General features: G+C 44.5%; 1 protein-coding gene across 1 annotated transcript in view; it reads right to left on the reverse strand.

Annotated features, from left to right (window-relative positions):
* The window catches only part of LOC146036277 (class I histocompatibility antigen, Non-RT1.A alpha-1 chain-like), a 116,130-nt gene that overhangs the window by 22,629 nt on the left and 72,681 nt on the right, over positions 1–20,820 (reverse strand). The window contains exons 4-6 of the mRNA XM_083160189.1: positions 12,424–12,696; positions 953–1,063; positions 404–439 (exon numbers count right to left, since the gene is read on the reverse strand). Of these exons, the coding sequence (XP_083016315.1) occupies positions 404–439; positions 953–1,063; positions 12,424–12,696 (420 nt within the window). The remainder of the gene's footprint in view (positions 1–403; positions 440–952; positions 1,064–12,423; positions 12,697–20,820) is intronic.

Raw genomic sequence — 20,820 nt, forward strand, 5'->3', positions numbered from 1 at the left:
ACAGGGACATCTGTGGTTACTATACAGTACTGACCGCCATCACCACACAGGGACATCTGTGGTTAGTATACACTACTGACCGCCATCACCACACAGGGGCATCTGTGGTTAGTATACACTACTGACTGCCATCACCACACAGGGACATCTGTGGTTCCTATACACTACTGACCGCCATCACCACACAGGGACATCTGTGCTTACTATACACTACTGACATCAGCAGGGAAGTGTCTGTATAATTATGTATGTATGGAGCAGCAGCCACCTTATTTTCCCATTATCCCCTTCATATGCACATTCACACACACACACACACACACACAGTTCTGTATATGAACACGTTACACGTATCCCACATAACATTCAGATGAGGAGAGCAGATAATAGCAATGTTACTTACTGGGGGTAGGCACATAGACATTAGCAGGAGTCCTCCCTAGAATGAATAGAAGACACTGGGGTAAGTACAGGAGAAGCAGAACATGTTACAGTCACATCATAGAGGAGATGAATGAGCAGCGACCATTAGAGCTGTATTACCAGCTGCCTGATCAAGTAACTGTCCTAACATGGTCACTCCTGCACCCAGATCAATGATCACACCCCCCCACCATCTATACAGGATTGCTAGGAACAGTAGGCAGTTCTCACAGTCAGATCTGTAGGTCTATGTGTCCTCAGGGCAGTGCCAGGACCATGTTCACCCACAGCAGGAGGTCCATGTCAGCACCCTGCTCCCTAAGGGCAGCTGCAGGACTGTGGCAAGTCCATGCAGAGCCCTGTACAGCTGTAGATATGTGCACCCCAGTACTTAGGTGCTGAGAGGGGAGGGGTATATGCCCCCACATTGTACGTCTCTGTACTAATGTAGGTATGTGTCTACATTACATCTATGTTATATACAGTCCCAGTGTCTCTGCCTGTATCACCCTGTGACTGTCACACTCACCTGAGCATCTCCTGTACAGAACGATCCCAGTTACAGCAATGACCAACACTAGAAGAACAGCGATGATGCCACCAATAATCCCAATGTATGATGCCCGGTTCTCATTAGGATCTAAGAGAGAAAAGAGTAAATATAGAATAAAGTGTCCTGTAATTAGTGATGGATATCAGACAGTTCCATAGAATCAGATAGTTCATGGGGGGCATGTTGGGATATAAAGTAGGCAGGTGTCCCTGGTGAATACCTCCATGACCCTGCTTTGGAGTTCAGCCAACACCCACGTAGGTTGTTATGAGCACAATCACTATATACGACCAGCTATGCTCCCAGCAGAACAGTCTCCAGCTGTTCCAACTCCAAGACCAAAGGTAGATCCACAAAAAACAGTCCTTGTGACACTGCACATTGCAGGAACAGGCTAAGATCCTGACCAGATCGTACTGAATATGTGGTCTATCATAAATGGGCCCCTTAGTCCAAGTAATGGGGTAGATCCAGAAAATGATGTTACACATTCTGACATTGACTGCCAAACAAGGGAACCAAGGAAACCATTCTCTGTGAAGGAATGAGATTTGATTTGTGAATAGGTCAGGATCCAACCATAAGCCTCCAAGGTGACCACTCCCATCCGCAGATGTTTTAGGAGCAAGACTTCCAAAAGGTGGCTTTATCAGAAAGTCTTTCAAATAAGGGATGAAGGGGAGTTTTCTACACCTCACCAATAATACTATGTGGGCTGTTCCCTTTGAAAACCCCACATAACACCTGAAACTAAAACTGAAGACCTCTCACTTCAAAGCAGAAGTTGCGGATATCCTTTCTAGATTGGAATATGAATATGAAGATATGCCTCTTCTATATCTATTGATGCTAAGTATTCCCAGCCATCCACTCTACTGCTAACCTCAATTTTGCTGAATTCTGCAAAAAAATCAATGGAGATTTAGTTGCTTCACATTCAGAATCAGCTTGCTTACCAGGATGACGTGTAAGTAAATCCAGAGCCCTTGCTGGCCTAAAGGAACCAGAACAATAATTCCAGAATGTAAAGGCCCATACATACGAGGCATTTTTGTCGAGTGCGTATGCCGAGTGATGATGTAAAAATAGCTGGCCGATAAATTGCTCAGAGCATAAATACTTAGCAATTTTCACCCGGCCCGCAATTTTTCACGGGGGGATTGTGGAAAGTGATTTTGCCGGCGATGATAGTCTAGTGTGTATATGATTTAAGACAGAATGTACCACGGCCTAAAAGGGCCATCTTTCTGGCGGGATTGTGAGACAGAAGAGTGGGAAATGTCTCCTGGGCATGGATCCTGCAGTGCAGCATGTATGAGGTATTCTCAGGACATAATGATGCTCACACAGAGGTCTGTTAAGGATTGCAGCTAGATCACACCCAGAATCTGAGCAATTTCGCCCCAACCACCCAAGAGGAATCGAAAAATGGACTGAGATATGCCTTTGCCAGGGAAGACAAAGTAAAAACATGGAGGCATTGAGATCAGAAGATACAGGCTTTACCCTCCAGTAGCCAGAGTTATAATTTAAGTAAGTTCAGGACTAAAGAAGAATTCCACTTCAAAAGTAAACTTTGACTCTGGGTCAGTGTCAAATGATCTCAGCCAAATACTGTAGATCTTCTGGCAGACACGGCCAAGCCAGAGATGTGACTATAGAAAAGCAACATATAGAGAAGAATCTCCAATTCCAATATACAGTAAGCATGCACATCACAAAGCTGCTTGTTCAAAGCAAGGACCTCTGAAGTATCTCATTCTGCCTGTAAACCTGAAGCCAGCTGTTCTGTCCAGGACTCTTGTTAACCGAGGCATTGGCCAAGATGGGATAAAGAGAAGAAAAAGTGCCAGCAGATGGAAATGTTAGCAGGGCCTCTCACTTCCTGTCTGTCTGATCCTTGATGGTGACGGTCTGCACCATAGGAATGGTTGTGGCTTTATCCACCATAACTATAGGAGTCTCCACATGAGGCAGAGCTTCCCAAACCGTGTCCTCATCCTTAAAAAGGGTGACGGATCCTCCAAGGAAAACTTCCTATCTGACTTGAGATCAGCCTCCAACAAGAGATCAGAGAAATGGATAATTACGTCTTCTTATGGTTAAACAAGGAAGAACTAGACTCAGGAACTTCTGTATCAATTAGGTCACAGACACTAATGCTGGAAGACGCATCCTCCTCCCTTCCTGATGCATCCTTCCAAAAAGATCCATTAATTCACTTTCCTCTTGTGAGGAACCTACAGAATCAGACTCCAGGTAAACGTCTGCCACAACTGCTACTTATAACTGCCGAGGATGACAGAACCCTATCCATAGATACAGGCATCTTAGAAAGGCACTTTCCATTATTACAGACCTGTAATGGCTCAGCAGAAGGATCAGATAGAAGATGAGGGACCTTCTGGGCACAAGGATAACAAGTGTCACCTCTATCCTTAACCCTTAACATTTCTGCAATGGCTTGAGCCATGGACTTCCGGCCATTCCGCTATTACCGATTCATCCGTTGAATACCGGTACCCGGCTTACACCTTACAAACTGTGCAGGGTACTCCGGGTTCTGTATGACCTTTGGAAAATTTTGTTCCAGATTTGGAACATACATAATATACACAATGCTTTGGAAACCTTTTCTGTTTTCCTGTCATGTTTTGTAAAATCAGACACAGAAAACAACAATCTAACAATAAACCTGCCTAACTATCATCTAATGAATGACTAGTGTAGGCAATAAAGCTGAAACTAACTAAACAACTAAATCCTGCCTAGAATCCTAATAGCAGAAGAAGCAGATGGTAAGAATGATGTAGAGATGCTGAAATGGTCTATAACGTACTATACTATATTTTACAATGCGATCCTGGGTGATAATATTTCGCCAAGATCGCATTGTAAATGCGATCATTGTTAAATGGGCCCCAAAGAAACAAAACAATCTACTGGAGAGAATATTTAGGTTTAAGAACTGTAATAAGTTTTCGGTACTTATGAGTTATCCGGGCGCCCGATTTCTAAATCGGGTCGGATCGGGCACATCGCATCGCATCGCATGCGACCATCGGATGCGATGCGATGCGATGCGATGACCCGATTTTTCCATAGGAATCAATGTTAAAATGGACAGAGTCCATTTTAACATGGAATTCAATGGGAAAAAGGGGTCCTTTTCATACCCCTACTATCCAAGTGGGCATGGAGTTGGATATAAACCTGTGGCGAGCGTAGCGAGCCACCGAGCCCGAAGCGTGGCGAGCGTAGCGAGCCCCGCGAGGGGACATAGAATACCGTCCGCTCGCCACGCTTCGGGCTCAGTGGCTCGCTACGCTCGCCACAGGTTTATATCCAACTCCATGCCCACTTGGATAGTAGGGGTATGAAGAGGACCCCTTTTTCCCATTGAATTCCATGTTAAAATGGACTCTGTCCATTTTAACATTGATTCCTATGGAAAAATCGGGTCATCGCATCCGATGGTCGCATGGCACTGTAGGGGCATATATGTGTGGCACTGAGGGGGCATATCTGCCACTGTGGGGGCATATATATGTGGCACTGTGGGGGCATATATGTGGCACTGTGGGGACATACTTGGCACTGTGTGGGCATATATTTATGGCACTGTGGGGGCATATATATGTGGCACTGTGGGGGCATATGTGTGGCACTGTGGGGGCATATGTGTGGCACTGTGGGGACATGTGTGGCACTGTGGGGGCATATGTGTGGCACTGTGGGGGCATATGTGTGGCACTGTGGGGGCATATGTGTGGCACTGTGGGGGCATATATGTGTGGCACTGTGGGGGCATAGCTGTCACTGTGGGGGCATGTTTGGCACTGTGGGGGCATAGCTGTCACTGTGGGGGCATATATGTATGGCACTGTAGGGGCATATATGTGTGGCACTGAGGGGGCATATCTGCCACTGTGGGGGCATATATGTGGCACTGTGGGGGCATAGCTGTCACTGTGGGGGCATATATGTATGGCACTGTAGGGGCATATATGTGTGGCACTGAGGGGGCATATCTGCCACTGTGGGGGCATATATATGTGGCACTGTGGGGGCATATATGTGGCACTGTGGGGACATATTTGGCACTGTGGGGGCATATATGTATGGCACTGTGGGGGCATATATGTATGGCACTGTGGGGGCATATCTGCCACTGTGTGGGCATATTAGTAAACAGCATCAGTTGTATGGCAGCGGCGTGTGGGGCATAATGTGTAATAGGCATTACGTTGTGGGGAGTATTGTGTAATTGCCATCATGGTGTGCGGCGTAATATGTAATTGTCATCACAGTGTGCCTAATGTGTAATTGTCATCATAGTGTGCGGCGTAATGTGTAATTGTCATCACAGTGTGCGACATAATGTGTAATTGTCATCATGGTGTGCGGCGTAATATGTCATTGTCATCACTAGAGACAGGATTATATGCATTTGCATATTTGCATATGCATTTGCATATTTTGCCCATTCTCACTGGTTATTGCATATTTTACCTAAAATCTAGTGATGGTGCATATTTTAGGCCCAGCCCTCTTCCCACCCGCGAGTCACAGCACTGCTTTGCCCTGCTGCTGCTGGCCAGGTAGTGGTAGAGTGTACAGGCTGGGGCAATATGTGCGCAGAGTGGGGAACCTTGAACGTACGCTATGTCTGACACTGCTCTAGGCTGCCAATCCATGTTGATAAAAGTCAGTCAGGGCAGAAGCCATTATGAAACTCCAGAACCTTTGCTTGCCCCTGGCCTGGGACCTTACAACAAGAGACAGACTTCTGCAGCAGATGAGGTGGGCAGAAGGATTGTGACATCACGCGGCGCGGAGAAAATGCTGTGTCACAGTGAGTATGCGGCGCAGGGAGGAAGCCTTCCACTGCGCCGCCCTCACACGCTATGCTGACATTTGATCCATCGGCGCTGGAGATGAGGGTCCGTGTAGTTGGTGCAAGAAGAGATTTGGATGCTGCAGTAGCCAGCATACTGACATCTGCAGATGCTGTGGGCCTATTTTTGAGGTTTATTTGCAACTAATTGTATGCTGATTTTTAAATAAATAAGTTAAAAATTACTTTTTTTACTATTTAATGTAGCATATTTTAACACTTTTCATGCATATTTTAAGTATTTTTCATGCATATTTGCATGCATATTTCAAGCTTTTTTTGTTGCATATAATCCTGTCTCTAGTCATCACAGTGTGCGGCGGTGAGTTGTGCTGCTGCTGGGATATAATATTCTAGCACTGTGGGGGCATATAGGTCTTGCACTGAGGGGGCATATGTGTGGCACTGTGGTGGCATATATGGCACTGTGTGGGCATATGTGTAGCACTGTGTGGGCATATGTGTGGGGATATGTGTGGCACTGTGGGGGCATATGTGTGGCACTGTGGGGACATATGTGTGGCACTGTGGGGACATATGTGTGGCACTGTGGGGACATATGTGTGGCACTGTGGGGACATATGTGTGGCACTGTGGGGGCATATATGTGTGGCACTGTGGGGGCATAGCTGTCACTGTGGGGGCATGTTTGGCACTGTGGGGGCATAGCTGTCACTGTGGGGGCATATATGTATGGCACTGTAGGGGCATATATGTGTGGCACTGAGGGGGCATATCTGCCACTGTGGGGGCATATATGTGGCACTGTGGGGGCATAGCTGTCACTGTGGGGGCATATATGTATGGCACTGTAGGGGCATATATGTGTGGCACTGAGGGGGCATATCTGCCACTGTGGGGGCATATATATGTGGCACTGTGGGGGCATATATGTGGCACTGTGGGGACATATTTGGCACTGTGGGGGCATATATGTATGGCACTGTGGGGGCATATATGTATGGCACTGTGGGGGCATATCTGCCACTGTGTGGGCATATTAGTAAACAGCATCAGTTGTATGGCAGCGGCGTGTGGGGCATAATGTGTAATAGGCATTACGTTGTGGGGAGTATTGTGTAATTGCCATCATGGTGTGCGGCGTAATATGTAATTGTCATCACAGTGTGCCTAATGTGTAATTGTCATCATAGTGTGCGGCGTAATGTGTAATTGTCATCACAGTGTGCGACATAATGTGTAATTGTCATCATGGTGTGCGGCGTAATATGTCATTGTCATCACAGTGTGCGGCGTAATGTGTAATTGGCATCACGGGTAAAAAGTGTATAATGATTTAAGTAGCCAGTCATTGTTTGGCCTGTGAGGCGTACTAGGTAACTGTGTGGGCCTTTATATTTTTATGTCACTGTGTGGCCTTCAGCCCGCCAACTAAGAGTGCGGGAGGACAATGTCTAGACGTGCAGGTTGCAAAAGTGAGATGTAAGGTAATTGTTTCCTGCTAGACCACGCCCTTATATTAAGCCACGCCCCTTTTAAAATAAACCACGCCCCCTATTTCGGCGCACGCCTTCGGCACGCGCAATTTCTTCTGTACCATGTTATGTATTTGGGGGGGGGGGAGCTAAATTGTCTAGAAACGGCCCTGTACAAGGGCATGAAAGTGGGAGGAGAAGAGATGAAAATAGCATTGTTTGCCGATGACATGCTCCTGTTTGTGTCAGACCCTACGACCTCCATCCCCGAAATCCTATGCCTCATTACTCTATTTGGTAACAGAGCGGGGTATAAGATTAATATCACCAAATCAGAATTATTACCCCTTAATGTACCACAGGAAGCAATACAGGACCTAACCAAGTCCACGCAACTAAATATCACCCAATAACCATTTTAAATATCTTGGAATATTGATTTCTAAATCACCTTCCGATATTTATCAGCTAAATTTCACAAAAATTATATCTACCATTCTCACAAAATTAGATGGCTGGCATGATCTCCCGATTTCTTTAATGCAGTGGTAAAAACCATCATCTTTCCAAAAATCTTCTATTTCCCTTCATTATAACTAAAGAAGACAATCAAAAATTAAAGAAAGCCATTGTACGTTTTATATGGCAAGGGAAAAAAACAAAAATTGCATTCTCCAAATTAGTTATGACCAGAGAAGACGGGGGATCGGAGATCCCGGATATATACTCTTATTCTCTAGCTATTCTCATGAGATATGCTGCAGACTGGATTCATTTGGAAAAAGACCTGATGGGGTATATGTGACCACGATAAAAACCCTGCACTCTGCACACCTGCAAGAAGTCCACCTCAAGACTCTACATAGTGCCTATATGTCCCCTAATGTTAGAACTCACTTTGTCCCAGATGAAGAAGGGCGATGCCCGAAATGTGGAGTTCTGGCAGCTTCCCTTTTCCACTGCTTCTGGGATTGCTTCAAAATCAGAAGGTATTGGAACAAATTATTTATGTTTATAAATTCTCAGCTCCATATCAAGGTCACGCCAGAAGCATGCTTATGTATTAACTTTGATGGCCGGTTGGACATGGCTCTGCGCAGAGCGGTGACTCCACTGCTCACGATCATGTTTACGATTTCAAAGAAACTGATACTAAAGCATTGGATAGCCAAGACTAGTCCGAGACTAGAAGAATTACACAGGATGACGCTGCAGCAAATGTATTATGATCGTAAATATTTACCGGATATGTCTTCTACTGGTAGAAAATGGGAGAGATACTGTACATACTAACCCTTGACACAGATACTTGATCCGAGATCTACTTATATACTGAACATCCGTCTTGGACCCTTGCGAAAAAGGGCTCCTGTCCGACGGGCTATAACAATTGAGGTACAGAGAAATGCGTCAAACTCCATCCCATACAAGTATTCATACTCACATTCCACTCTGTCTTAGTAGAGCAAACCTTGGGCGGCTCAGTCCCCTCCTTCTATTTTGTTTCTAAGGTCATACGAAACGTAGCCCTAAGGGCCTCACCGACAGTGAGTGACTTAATAGAGCCTATAGGCATTGTGCTACTTACCCCCCCATACCCCACCCCCCTCTCTTTCTTCCACTTTCTTTCATTTTCTTTCTCCTTCCTTATGTTCTATGATATAATATAAGTAAGGTGTTTATGTTTGTTGTCAGCTGAGACCGAAAAACCTCATTATATTCATACAGACCTATATATTGGGACTTTAGAATGACCCAGCTGGGACAGATTCCGGAAGCAATGCTTAAGGTTAAGCTTCATATACTAGTTATGTTAAACACATTAGATCCTATATCTGTTGCTAAGGAAAAGAGAAAATGGAAATGATAACGTATTCTATTGTAATCTGAATTTACAGTATGTCATATTCTTTCTTTTTACCGTTATAAATTCAATTGTATTCGATTGATTGTAATACTATAATGCTCAATCCTGAATAAAAATAATTTGAGAAAAAAAAACACATTAGATCCTGTGTCCCACAGGATGGATCTGCACAACAAAAATGTAACAATTGGTCTCTGATTTGTTGCTGTTTGATGTATATCGGTATCCAAATTTAAATGTGTACTTTCAATGTAATACTTCTTAAAAAACAAACGTTTATTAAAAAAAAAAAAATACGAAGATGAAAAATCGTATTTGTATTCCTAATACGAATGGATACGGCTGTTTTAGCCATATGCAAATTCGTATTCCGGAGGAAAATGTACTAATCAGTCGTATTTGACTAATTCGTATATAACCAGCATCAGGCTCAAAGAGCCGAGGCTGGTTTTAAAAAAAAACAGGGACAATTTTGCATTGGGCTCCGCCGATTTTTTTTAAACCCAGCCCCAGGCGAATACGGTCAATCGTGGACAACAGAGGCTTTAAGGTGTCTAATCCAGAGGATATAGCTAATGCCTTTGCCGCATATTATTCTAACCTTTACAACCTGGCGGCCGACCCAGAGACTCCACAGCCTACTAATTCTGCCATAGGCCAATTTCTAGCTCAGATTACGCTCCCTTCCCTTAGTGTGAATGACCTTCACACGCTAGCACGGCCCTGGTCAGTGGAGGAGATTAATTCAGTTATTAAATCACTCCCGGCCGACAAAGGGCCGGCCCAGATGGATACACTAACAAGTTTTATTCCTGCTTCAAAGATGTTCTTTCCCCTATTTTGGCCCAAATGTTCAATGAAGCATCTATGTTAGGTAGCTTCCCCAAAGAAATGCTGTAAGCCAGGATAGTTGCTTTCCCTAAACCAGGGAAGAACCCAACTATCATAACCAATTATCGACCCATAGCATTGCTTAATTCGGACGTTAACATTTATGCCAAATTGATAGCTAACAGACTCAACCCTCCCACTCTCATTCATCAGGATCAAGTGGGTTTCGTACAAGGTAGACAGTCACCTGATAACACTAGAAGAATAATCGATTTGGTTGAGGCCTTCTCTGGATCGGAGGAACCGTTGCTGTTGCTGTCCTTGGATGCGGAGAAGGCCTTTGACAGACATCATTGGGGCTATTTACATGCGGTTCTACGCAAGTTTGGGATAACGGGTCGTGCTGTGACATCCATATCTGCCTTATATTCAACCCCATCAGCTAGAGTGTTTGTGAGCGGTCTGCTTTCCTTCTCCTTTATGATTTCCAATGGAACTCGCCAAGGTTGCCCCCTGTCACCCTTAGTTTTTGCACTGGCTATTGAACCACCTGCCGAGATTATAACATCATCGGATACCGTTAAAGGTCCGAAGATATCGGGTGTGACATATCAAATATTCTTATTTGCGGATGACGTTCTGCTCTCCCTCATTGATCCAGAGTATTCCCTGCCCAATCTGCATAGGATCCTAGATGAATATTCCGCTGTATCTTATTACAAACGTGTCCAAAACTGAAGCACTCCCTATGAACTTCTACTCTGATCTCCTTCAATCCCTAAGAACTAAATTCCAATATTCCTGGCAAACTAGTAGTCTTAAATATTTCAAGCTAATTATGCCCCGCTCTTTCACAAGATCTCACTGATGTCCACTGACTGGATGATGTTGCACATCTCATGGCTAGGTAGAATTGCGGCTCTGAAAATGATGATATTAACTAAGATCTTATACCTATGAATGTCCCGGAGAACTGTCACTTTCAGAATTGGAGGAGGGGGCTCAAGATAGGCAAGTATCAGTATGTATGGGCACTGTATGTATTAAAGTTTTATTTTTCTAGTGTCAGTGTGCTTTTATCTAACTATTAAAGGGCCACATGCTGGGACTTGTGGTTCTCCAAGTCCCAGTATGTGTTCCAGACTTGCTGGGACTCACAGTTCCACAGCAAAACCCAATGGTTTTGTCTATTTTTTACACTTGAATATGCCCAGTACCTACAGGCCAGGGGTACTGGGGACAGCACCAGGCTTCAGCCTGGGCAGGTAAGTCCTGGAGGGGGGACCCCTTTGTTGGGGGGACCCCACTCACCCAGGACCCCAGCCCAGGCTGACTGGCAGAGTTAATGTTTTGGCCGTGGGACCTTATATAATAAGTGTCCCCCGGCTGTGACTGGGGCTGGTTCTTAAAATATGGGGGACCCCTATTCATTTTGTCCCCCATATTTTGGGATCCAGACCCAGCCCTGGAGCCTGGGGCTGGTTTTAAAAAATCAGCGGAGCCCTACGCCAAATTTTCCCTGAGTTTTTAAAACCAGCCGCAGCTCTTCGTGGGAGACCCCACACTGTTTTTTTTTCTTTTTTTTTTACACACTGCAACCTGCACGGATTTTACTGATCCATTCAGGCTTCTGACAAATACACCAGGAAAATGAAGTGTATTTTCCAGGTGTATTTGGCGAGCAATTACGTCCGTTTACCACTAATTTGTGGCCTATATTCAATATGGCGCTTAGTAAATTGGGAACCACCATTCTTTTTTATTCGTATTTTCCAATGGCGTATACATTCGTATTTGTAAATACAAATACGAATGCGCATGAATAAGAATACATGTATTTTTGGCATAGTAAAGTGCTAAAAATACAAATGTGCCTTAAAAAAATAAATACAATTTTTTAGACATATTTTGCTTAGTAAATTCCCCCCCCTAAGACTGTAAGAATGTATGTATGTACAGTATGGATGTGGGTACAGTATGGATGGATGTGGGTACAGTACCAATTGTAAAGCACAGCAGAATATGCTGCGCTATATAAGAAACTGTAAACAAATAAATATGGATTATGTACAGTATGGATGTATGTATGGATGTACAGTATGGATGTACGTACAGTATGGATGTATGTACAGTATGGATGTATGTATGGATGGATGTACAGTATGGATGTACGTACAGTATGGATGTACGTACAGTATGGATGTACAGTATGGATGTACGTACAGTATGGATGTATGTACAGTATGTATAGATGTATGTACAGTAAGTATGACATGTTCATTTCAAAAGTTTAATATAAATACTATGTCAGATCTCTGCATTATTACAGTATATGGTACAAGTGATACCTGGTACAATACAGAATGTTAGTACTATGCTATAATGCACACGTGCCCCAAGCATAGCTGACACTCACCCCACAGGATATTGAGTGACTCCTCCAGGCTGCTGTGATCCACATAACAGGAGTAAGTGTCCTCATCCCTGAGTATGACTTCCACAGAGGCTCTGGTCTGATAGGTGCCGTCAGGATGGGGGAGGATCTTTGTAGCTTCATGTGAGGGAACCTCGTCTGTCCCATTCCTCATCCACTTCACATCCACAGCTCGGGGGTGAAACCCGTACACCTGACAGTGGAGCTTTGTGATATCGTCTGACTGGTGACTGGAGACCTTCACCTGTGGGCGAACTGGGAGGGAGACAGAGATCCAGATGTTACATAGAATGATCTATGGCAGGGGTGGCCAAACCTGTCCTCAAGATCTACAAATGGTGCATGTTTTCCAGGCAACCTGTGGATCTATAGTAGGAATGAATGCAGCATGTTTGAAAATATGACAGTTAGTAATGACTACAGCTGTGAACCAGCTAGGTAACTGGGAAACGTGAACCGTTGGTAGATCTCGAGGACCGGTTTGGCCACCCCTGATCAATGGACTGTCACTCAGTGTTCCTCGTGTGAGAGTGTTGTGCCTACATGTGATCCTTGGGGATGGAGGCAGGGAGTACACACTGGCTGCAGCTCACTCACTCACTGGTGTGAGATGCTCTTCTGCTTCCCACTCAGTCACGCACACTGTCTCTCACTGTTCTCTCTCCTGTGACTGGCTGCATCCTCTGTACTCTGTTTCCCAGTCACTCACAATGTCTCTCACTGTTCTCTATCCTGTGACTGGATGCATCCGCTTTACTCTGCTTCCCAATCAGTCACTCAAAATGTCTCTCACTGACTGGTTCTCTATCCGGTGACTGGATGCATCCTCTGTAGTCTGCTTACCACTCAGTTACTCACAATGTCTCTCACCACCCTCTATCCTGTGAGTGACTGCATCCTCAGTACTTTGCTTCCCACTCAGTCACTGACAATGTCTCTCACCGCCCTGTTCTCTATCCCATGACTGGCTGCATCCTCTGTACTCTGCTTCCCACTCAGTGACTGACAATGTCTCTCATGGTTCTCTATCCTGTGACTGGCTGTATCCGAATTATTCCAAAAACCGTGTTTTTTTGGAATAATTCAAATTTTTTTTTGTTCCCCCCCCCCCCCCCCCCCCCCCCCCCCCCCTTACCCTCTTTTAATACTTACCAAGTCCTCCGGCGTCCACGGCATGCCTTCAGCATCCTCTCCGGTGTCTCCATCGGTCCCAGGAGTGCTTTGCACCGGCGTGCCTGGGAACTTGCGCAAAGCACTCCTGGAGACGCCGGAGACAGTGCTGGTAGCCTGCCATGGACGCCGGAGGACTCCATGGATGCCGAGGGACCATCGGGGACCCACCAGGGGCAGGTAAGTATGGCAAAAAAAAAATTATTCCAAAAACCGGAATTTTCCCTTATCCGGAATGCTCGTGGTCCCGAGCATTTCGGATAAGGGATACTCAACCTGTACTATACTACGCAAACCACTGAACCTATTGAATTATGAATTGGAAATAAAGTGGTATATTTGTGAAGCAAAAGGCACTTTTTCTCCTTGAGTAGCACCTTAAAATATATAGTGGCAATAATATTAATTGTAATGTCCGGCGTGTGTTGCACATAGTATTCCTGCCACTTATCTTTGTAAATATACCCGATGGTGTCAGTTCTCCAGAAGGGGATATGAGAAGAGGCAGCGCACTCTGGGTTTGTGTCCTGTTACTTCCTGATGGGTCTTATAGTTTAACTGGCTGCTGACCGATGACATCACATAAGTGAGATCACTGAATAGCTCACTTTGGATTTATTGGTAGATGCCTACAAGTTGGTAGGTGCATAGCGGATGTGAGCAAGGCGGTTAGTCCACACACTGATGCCAAACTACTAGAGGTTGTACTGAAGATAGCAGGATATAGGTGATATAAGATATACAGCAGCCAGTATAAGGTACCAGGTACAGCAACTGTTGATGCTGGATATGATCACGCACTATGATGGGCTGTCTGATAACACCGGCGGTGCTACTGCGCACAAGCCTTAATACACTGCACTATGTCACCTTGTTAAGGAATAAATATGCTGGATTTCCAATGCAGGCCACCATCTCTGTGGAACATTGGAGCAAGAGCGGGTGTCTGGGGGAAGCGGTAGAAGAAGCTAGTAATGACCCTGGACATTAATATACACATTAGTCTTTTTATACAGTGGATATTGTATGGAATACACTATTAATATCTAACACTATAGATGGTGTATAGCAGTGGTTCCCAACCCTGGTCCTCAAGTACCCCCAACAGTACATGTTTTCCAGGTCACCCAGCAGGTGCACAGATTATTCAGGCACATTTTAAAAGATCCACAGGTGGAGCTATTTATTTCACTGATTCTGTGTGGAAACCTGCAAAACATGCACTGTTGGGGGTACTTGAGGACCAGGGTTGGGAACCACTGGTGTATAGTATAGACTGTATCACACATATATATAATATAAAGAAGTGGTCAGGAAAAATGTTAAACATACCATAACAAACAAAAAACAAACCAAATAGGGCCAGGACTTAAATTCTTTTTTTTTTTATTTCAATACATTTTTATTGTTTTTTAGATGCATAAAGAACAAAAAAAAGAGCAAAACGCAAACGTACAAGCAAGACATAGTACAGAGGTACATGTTCACCCATCAAATAAATGACTACATTGTGCAAATATATATATAAGGTTGTATACAGATACCATGGTACAGTAGATACAATAGCAATATAATCAATACTAACATCAGAATAAAGAGCATCAAACATACCATCATTGTATATTATTTCCATGTGTGATCCCATATCGACATGCACAGGCAAGCTTATAAAGAATAATTCGAGGCACAAAGACAAGTAGATGAAGAGGCACATATTATGGCAGGTCACAATGTCGAAGTGTACTAATTTATCAGTAGACGTACAAGACAGTAGTATCCAAATGCCAGGATATAGACATATATTAACCTAGCGGTAAGGCACATTGGTCATTGTGAATCATAGGATATTTGTCATGTATTAGGGCACAAGTCCCAAGGCATTAATTTCTAGGAGTATTCTTTGTTGAGTAGTTAGACTCCAACCATTTAGACCATATGGAATGGAACTTTTTTTCACTACTTCTGGACAGGTAGACAAATTTTTCATGGCTCACTGTTTCATTGACCAGGGAGACCCAGGCCGGAATACTCGGTGCCTCCCCACCCATCCACAATCTGGCTATAACCACTTTGGCCAGGGCACATATATTAATCATAAAACGTTTATCTGAAGTAGTGAGGGCTTCCTCGTCGAAAGCAGAGAGTAAGCAAGAGACAGGGGTGATAGCATTCCCGGGGATACCTAAGCTGATCAGAAAGTCAGTAACAGCCTTCTAGTATATAGTTATCCTGGGACATGACCATAATAAATGCAAAAAGGTACCTTCTGCTAAATTACACCTGGGACATGTCGAGGAGGAGGATCATGTACACCCGGTGCAGAATATAGTACTGTATCTGTTGGAATCTAATATTAGTCGTGGATAACCTGTGGGCCTCCAAGGCACTAGACCATATCTCATCGGTCATATCTCCCAGGTCAGCCTCCCATTTTAACCTAACAGAGGGGAGAAGGTCTGAGTGAGATTTCTGCTGTATAGCCGAGTACAGTATGGATACAAGATGTATGTCCGAGGCATTCTGAATCAATGTTTTAACGGGGGAATTGTTAATAGATGGGGAGGATGAAGATCCCACTTGTTTGTTGAGGGCATGTCTTATCTGGAGGTACCTATAAAATTGCGAGTTGGGAATGGGGAAAGTGACCTGTAGTTCCTGGAAAGTTTTAAGAGTGTTGTTATGGTACAAGTCTCCCAAATTACATACATTCCACCTATTCCACGTGTTCTCCACTTCCAGAGAGGCCAACTCAGGCAAGGCACGGGTGTTAAGTAGAGAGATCTCCGGGTCCCATCCCTGGCCACCCATAGTTCTGTGAACCAGTCGCCATATAATAACTGCTTGTTTTATCAAAGGGATTCTGATATTTTTAGTGATGCTGCCTAATAAAGTTTGTAGTGGGGAAGTTCCCGGGCATTGTTGAGCAAACATTTTTACATGAAGAGTAGTATCATCCTTTACATTTAGCCATTCCCATATAAAGCACAGCTAGGCTGCATAGTAATAGTATCTGAAATCAGGTAGGGCTAGGCCGCCTGAGTTTTTGGGTCTGGTGAGGGTTTGAAGTCTAACCCTAGGGCGCTTACCCACCCATATTAGTGAGGAGAGTAAGCTTTCGATTTGTTTAAAGTGTTTCTGTGGGATATAGATCGGGGCTTGTTGAAGAATGTAAAGGAGTTTAGGTTGGAAGACCATTTTCACCATATTGATTCTTCCAGTGACTGTTAGTGGTAATTTACTGAAGAGTGGCGTTTTAGTGCGAAGATAGTTTATTTGTGGGAGGTTTAGTGGGATATAAAAGCTGGGTTTGTTCGAGACCCAAATTCCTAGGTATTTAAAGGTATCCGACCATGGAAGTGGGAATTGTACAGGAAGAGGATTCGGAATGCTGCCTCTAAGTGGTGTAATAGAGGATTTGGACCAGTTAATTAATAAGCCAGAGTATTGACCAAAATCTGTAGTAACACTGAATATTAAAGGTAATGAATTAGAGTAGTCATGGATAAATAGGAGGATATCGTCAGCATATAAAGCTATTTTGTCTTGCCTAGACCCTATTTTTAGGCCAACGATGTTTTAATTTGATATAATTAAACAAGCCAGGGGCTCGATGGCAATGGCGAATAGGGCGGGGGACAGGGGGCAGCCCTGCCTAGTGCCTCTGAATAGGGGAAATGAGTGAGATATATATCCATTTACCGATATCCTGGCCGTTGGTGAAGCGTATAGTGTTTGAATAAATCGAATAAATTTTGGTCCAAATCCAAATCGGTCTAGTACCTCCCAAAGGTAACCCCATTCGACCGAGTCGAATGCCTTTGCTGCATCGAGGGAGGCAATAGCCGAAGTGCACTGGTCATCCCTAGGAGTCTGTAGGTGTGTAAATAGCCTTAGGTTAATGGAAGTGGTTTTATTGGGTATAAAGCCCGTCTGGTCCGGGTGTATTATGTGTGTTATAATTCGATTCAATCTGGCAGCTAACACTTTGGTCAAAATCTTAACATCTGTTGGGAGTAGGGAAATAGGACAGTAGGAGTCGGGATAAGAGGGGTCTTTGCCGGGTTTGGGGAGAACGATAATTATAGCCTCTGACATTGATGTCGGAAGAATACCCTTATCAAATATTTGTTGGGAAATGTTAAGTAGGTGGGCTGAGAAGAAGTTAATGTGTTTCTTGTATAGTTTGGACGGGATACCATCGGAGCCCGGTGCCTTGCCGTTGGGGAGGCCTGTATAGCAGATGTTATTTCATCAAGCGTGAAAGGTGCTTCTAGCAGATTACGATCTTCAGTAGATAGGGAGGGGAGTGATATACTGTGTAGATATGCTCGGAGATCATCTAAGTCACATGAGGATTTGGAAGTATAGAGATTGCTATAGTACGAAACAAATTCGTTGGCGATGTCGGGGGTCTGACTGACTGCCTGGTCGCCCGCTGTGTGGAGCTCTGTGACTGTACAAGGGCCTCTCTCCCCACGCATAAGACGTGCCATGTAACTACCCGGTCTATCACTAAAGGCATAGGTCGAATGGGAAGTGAACAATAGTTTATATCGAGTTTTTTCTAAGAGACATTTTTTCGATTCTTTTTGGGCATCTAACCACTCTAATTTGGAGGATTCTAATTTGTCCGTAAGGAATTTTAACTCAGTTGCAACACACAGTGTTTCTAATTCTGACTCCTGTTTCTTGTAAAACGCTTTCAGGCTGGAGACCCTTTGGATTAAAGTCCCCCCAAGAAAGGCCTTAAAAGCATCCCACAAGATGTCTGTAGACACAGAGTCAGAGTTTTTATCAAAGAATTCCTTCCATGTCACCTCGAGGTCCAGTCCTATACCCATACGAGTCAGCCAAAAGGGGTTAAGTTTCCATATTGACTGGCCTCGGTGACAATTGAGGTCTAGATGTAACGTGATAGGGGAATGATCCGAAATGCCTCTGCTCTCATACTTAGTGTGACGGATCCTAGGTATCAGGTGCTAGGTCAATCCTGGAGAAGGAGAAGTGGGAATGTGAGAAGCACGAGTATTGTCTAGAAGTAGGATGTTTCACTCTCCAAGCATCCATGAGGCACATCTCTGCTACAACGCCCGGGAAGTGGGACGGCCGGGTTTGAGTGGGATGTGATCTCAGACATTCTATCCATCATGGGGTCTAGGAGGTTATTAAAGTCTCCCATACATATAGTGGCAGTGCTGGGAGAGGACGCCATAAATTCGGCCACCTTTTTAAGGACAGAGGGAGAATACGGGGGTGGGACATATACCACCATCAATAGTACAGGAAGAGAATTTAGTAGACAGTTTATAAAAACAAATTTACCCCAGGGGTCGATTTGCACCCCTATCACAGAGAAGGGAACAGTTTTCCTAATGAGTACAGATACCCCCCTGGAGGAGGAGGTATGGGTAGAATGATATGTCCAGCTGACCCAGGGCTTCTTGAGGGACAGCACTTTGCTACCTGTTAAGTGTGTTTCTAAAAGACATGTTACATCTGGATTATACTGCTTTAATTGTCTAAGAACTGTCATGAACCTGACTTGGTTCACCGTGATTTCCTGATGTTCCATGCCTGTTTGTTTCCTAGCTGCTGCTGTTGCAGCTGCTCTGCATTTTCAGTGATTAGAACTCCAGTGAAGCTCCCTAAATTCAGCACCAGTCACATGATCCCAGGTACTCAAGGCATACTTCCTGGTTCTGTCTGCTGCTGCAAGCTGCAGACAATCAAGCAATCACCTGGAGGAATATAAGCCAGTTTCCCAGAGTCCTCCTTGCCTTGAACAATTGCTTTACCTGTTCCAGAGTTCTCCTGTGTTCAGAGGAAGTTCCCAAGGCTCCAGGGTATCCAGGTTCACCTGTGTCCCTGTCTACAGCGTTTCTCACAGCTGCTGTTACTTTCCTGGTTCGTCCCATCTCCAGAAGTCTCCTGCGACACCATCTCTGCAGTCGAGTATAAGGTGTCTCGCTGAGCACCTCACTGGCTCTTAAGTCAGTTGCCATTTTCAGTGACTATCAACATCTTGTCCTGAACTGCCGACAGGCTCCGTCGACTCCAGGGTTGACACCCCTCTGCTGTGTATCATAGTGACTTACCATCTACGTCCTATTGCTCCAGCGTATCCCCAGAGTCTCTCACCAGCTGTCGGCACCACGGTCGACACCATTGGTCGACATCTCCTGCAATTCCCAGATTGCGTCCTCCTTGCTGAGCTCTCAAAGCTCCTTCCCGAGCTCAAGTATTCTCGCCCCAGCCTGCGTCCAGAGGACCAGGGCAGGGGGCCGCGACCTGCCTGTCAGACGCAGCTAAGTCCAAAGCTCCTTGCGGGGCTCCCTGGTGAATACCGCTGGCAGGTTAGACTCCGCGCCCCTGTTCCTGGTCTCCGCCAACACTCTGGTTCGCTGATCTCCTGTCCCTCCGTGTATGTCACACATCAAGCCTCCAGCGTTCTGCTACCCAGCGCCCTCCACTGCTCCACCACGGTCACAGCCGGGAACACAAAAGCCGCCTGCGCTGACAAGAACCAAGGACCTCTTCACCCTGTCATTGAGACCCCTCACATTCCAGGAGAGGAAGTTTAATGAAGCCATATCTTAACCCCTTCCTGACAGAGCCAGTTTTTGCGTTCCTGACAGAGCCCTTTTTTTCAAATCTGACATGTATCACTTAAGTGGGGATAACTTTTTTTTGCTTTGACTTATCCCAGTGATTATGAGATTGTTTTTTCGTGACACATTGTACTTCAAATTAGTGGTAAATTTGGGTCGATACAGTCTGTGTTTTTTTTGTGAAAAATATCAAAATGTCGGAAAAAAATGGAAAATTTAGCAATTTGCAAAATGTTAAATTTTCTGCTTGTGAGACAAATAATCATACCACTCAAAATAGTTAATAACTAACATAGACCATATGTCTACTTTATGTTTCCATCATTATTTCAACTTCCTTTTAATTTTTTTGGACACTAGGAGGCTTACAATATGAATAGCAAATTCTCAAATTTTCAAGAAAATTTCAAACACTGATTTTTTTAGGGACCAGTTCAGTTCTGATGTGACTTTGAGGGACTTGTATGTGAGACACCCCCATAAATGATGCCATTTCAAAAACTGCACCCCTCACAGTATTCAAAACAGCATTTTGGAAGTTTGTTAACCCTTTAGGTGTTTCACAGGAATTAAAACAAAGTGTAGGTGAAATTTCAAAATT

This window comes from Crinia signifera, chromosome 9 (genome assembly GCF_055691185.1).
Source record: "Crinia signifera chromosome 9, ASM5569118v1, whole genome shotgun sequence".
In the NCBI taxonomy this organism is placed as follows: domain Eukaryota; kingdom Metazoa; phylum Chordata; class Amphibia; order Anura; family Myobatrachidae; genus Crinia; species Crinia signifera.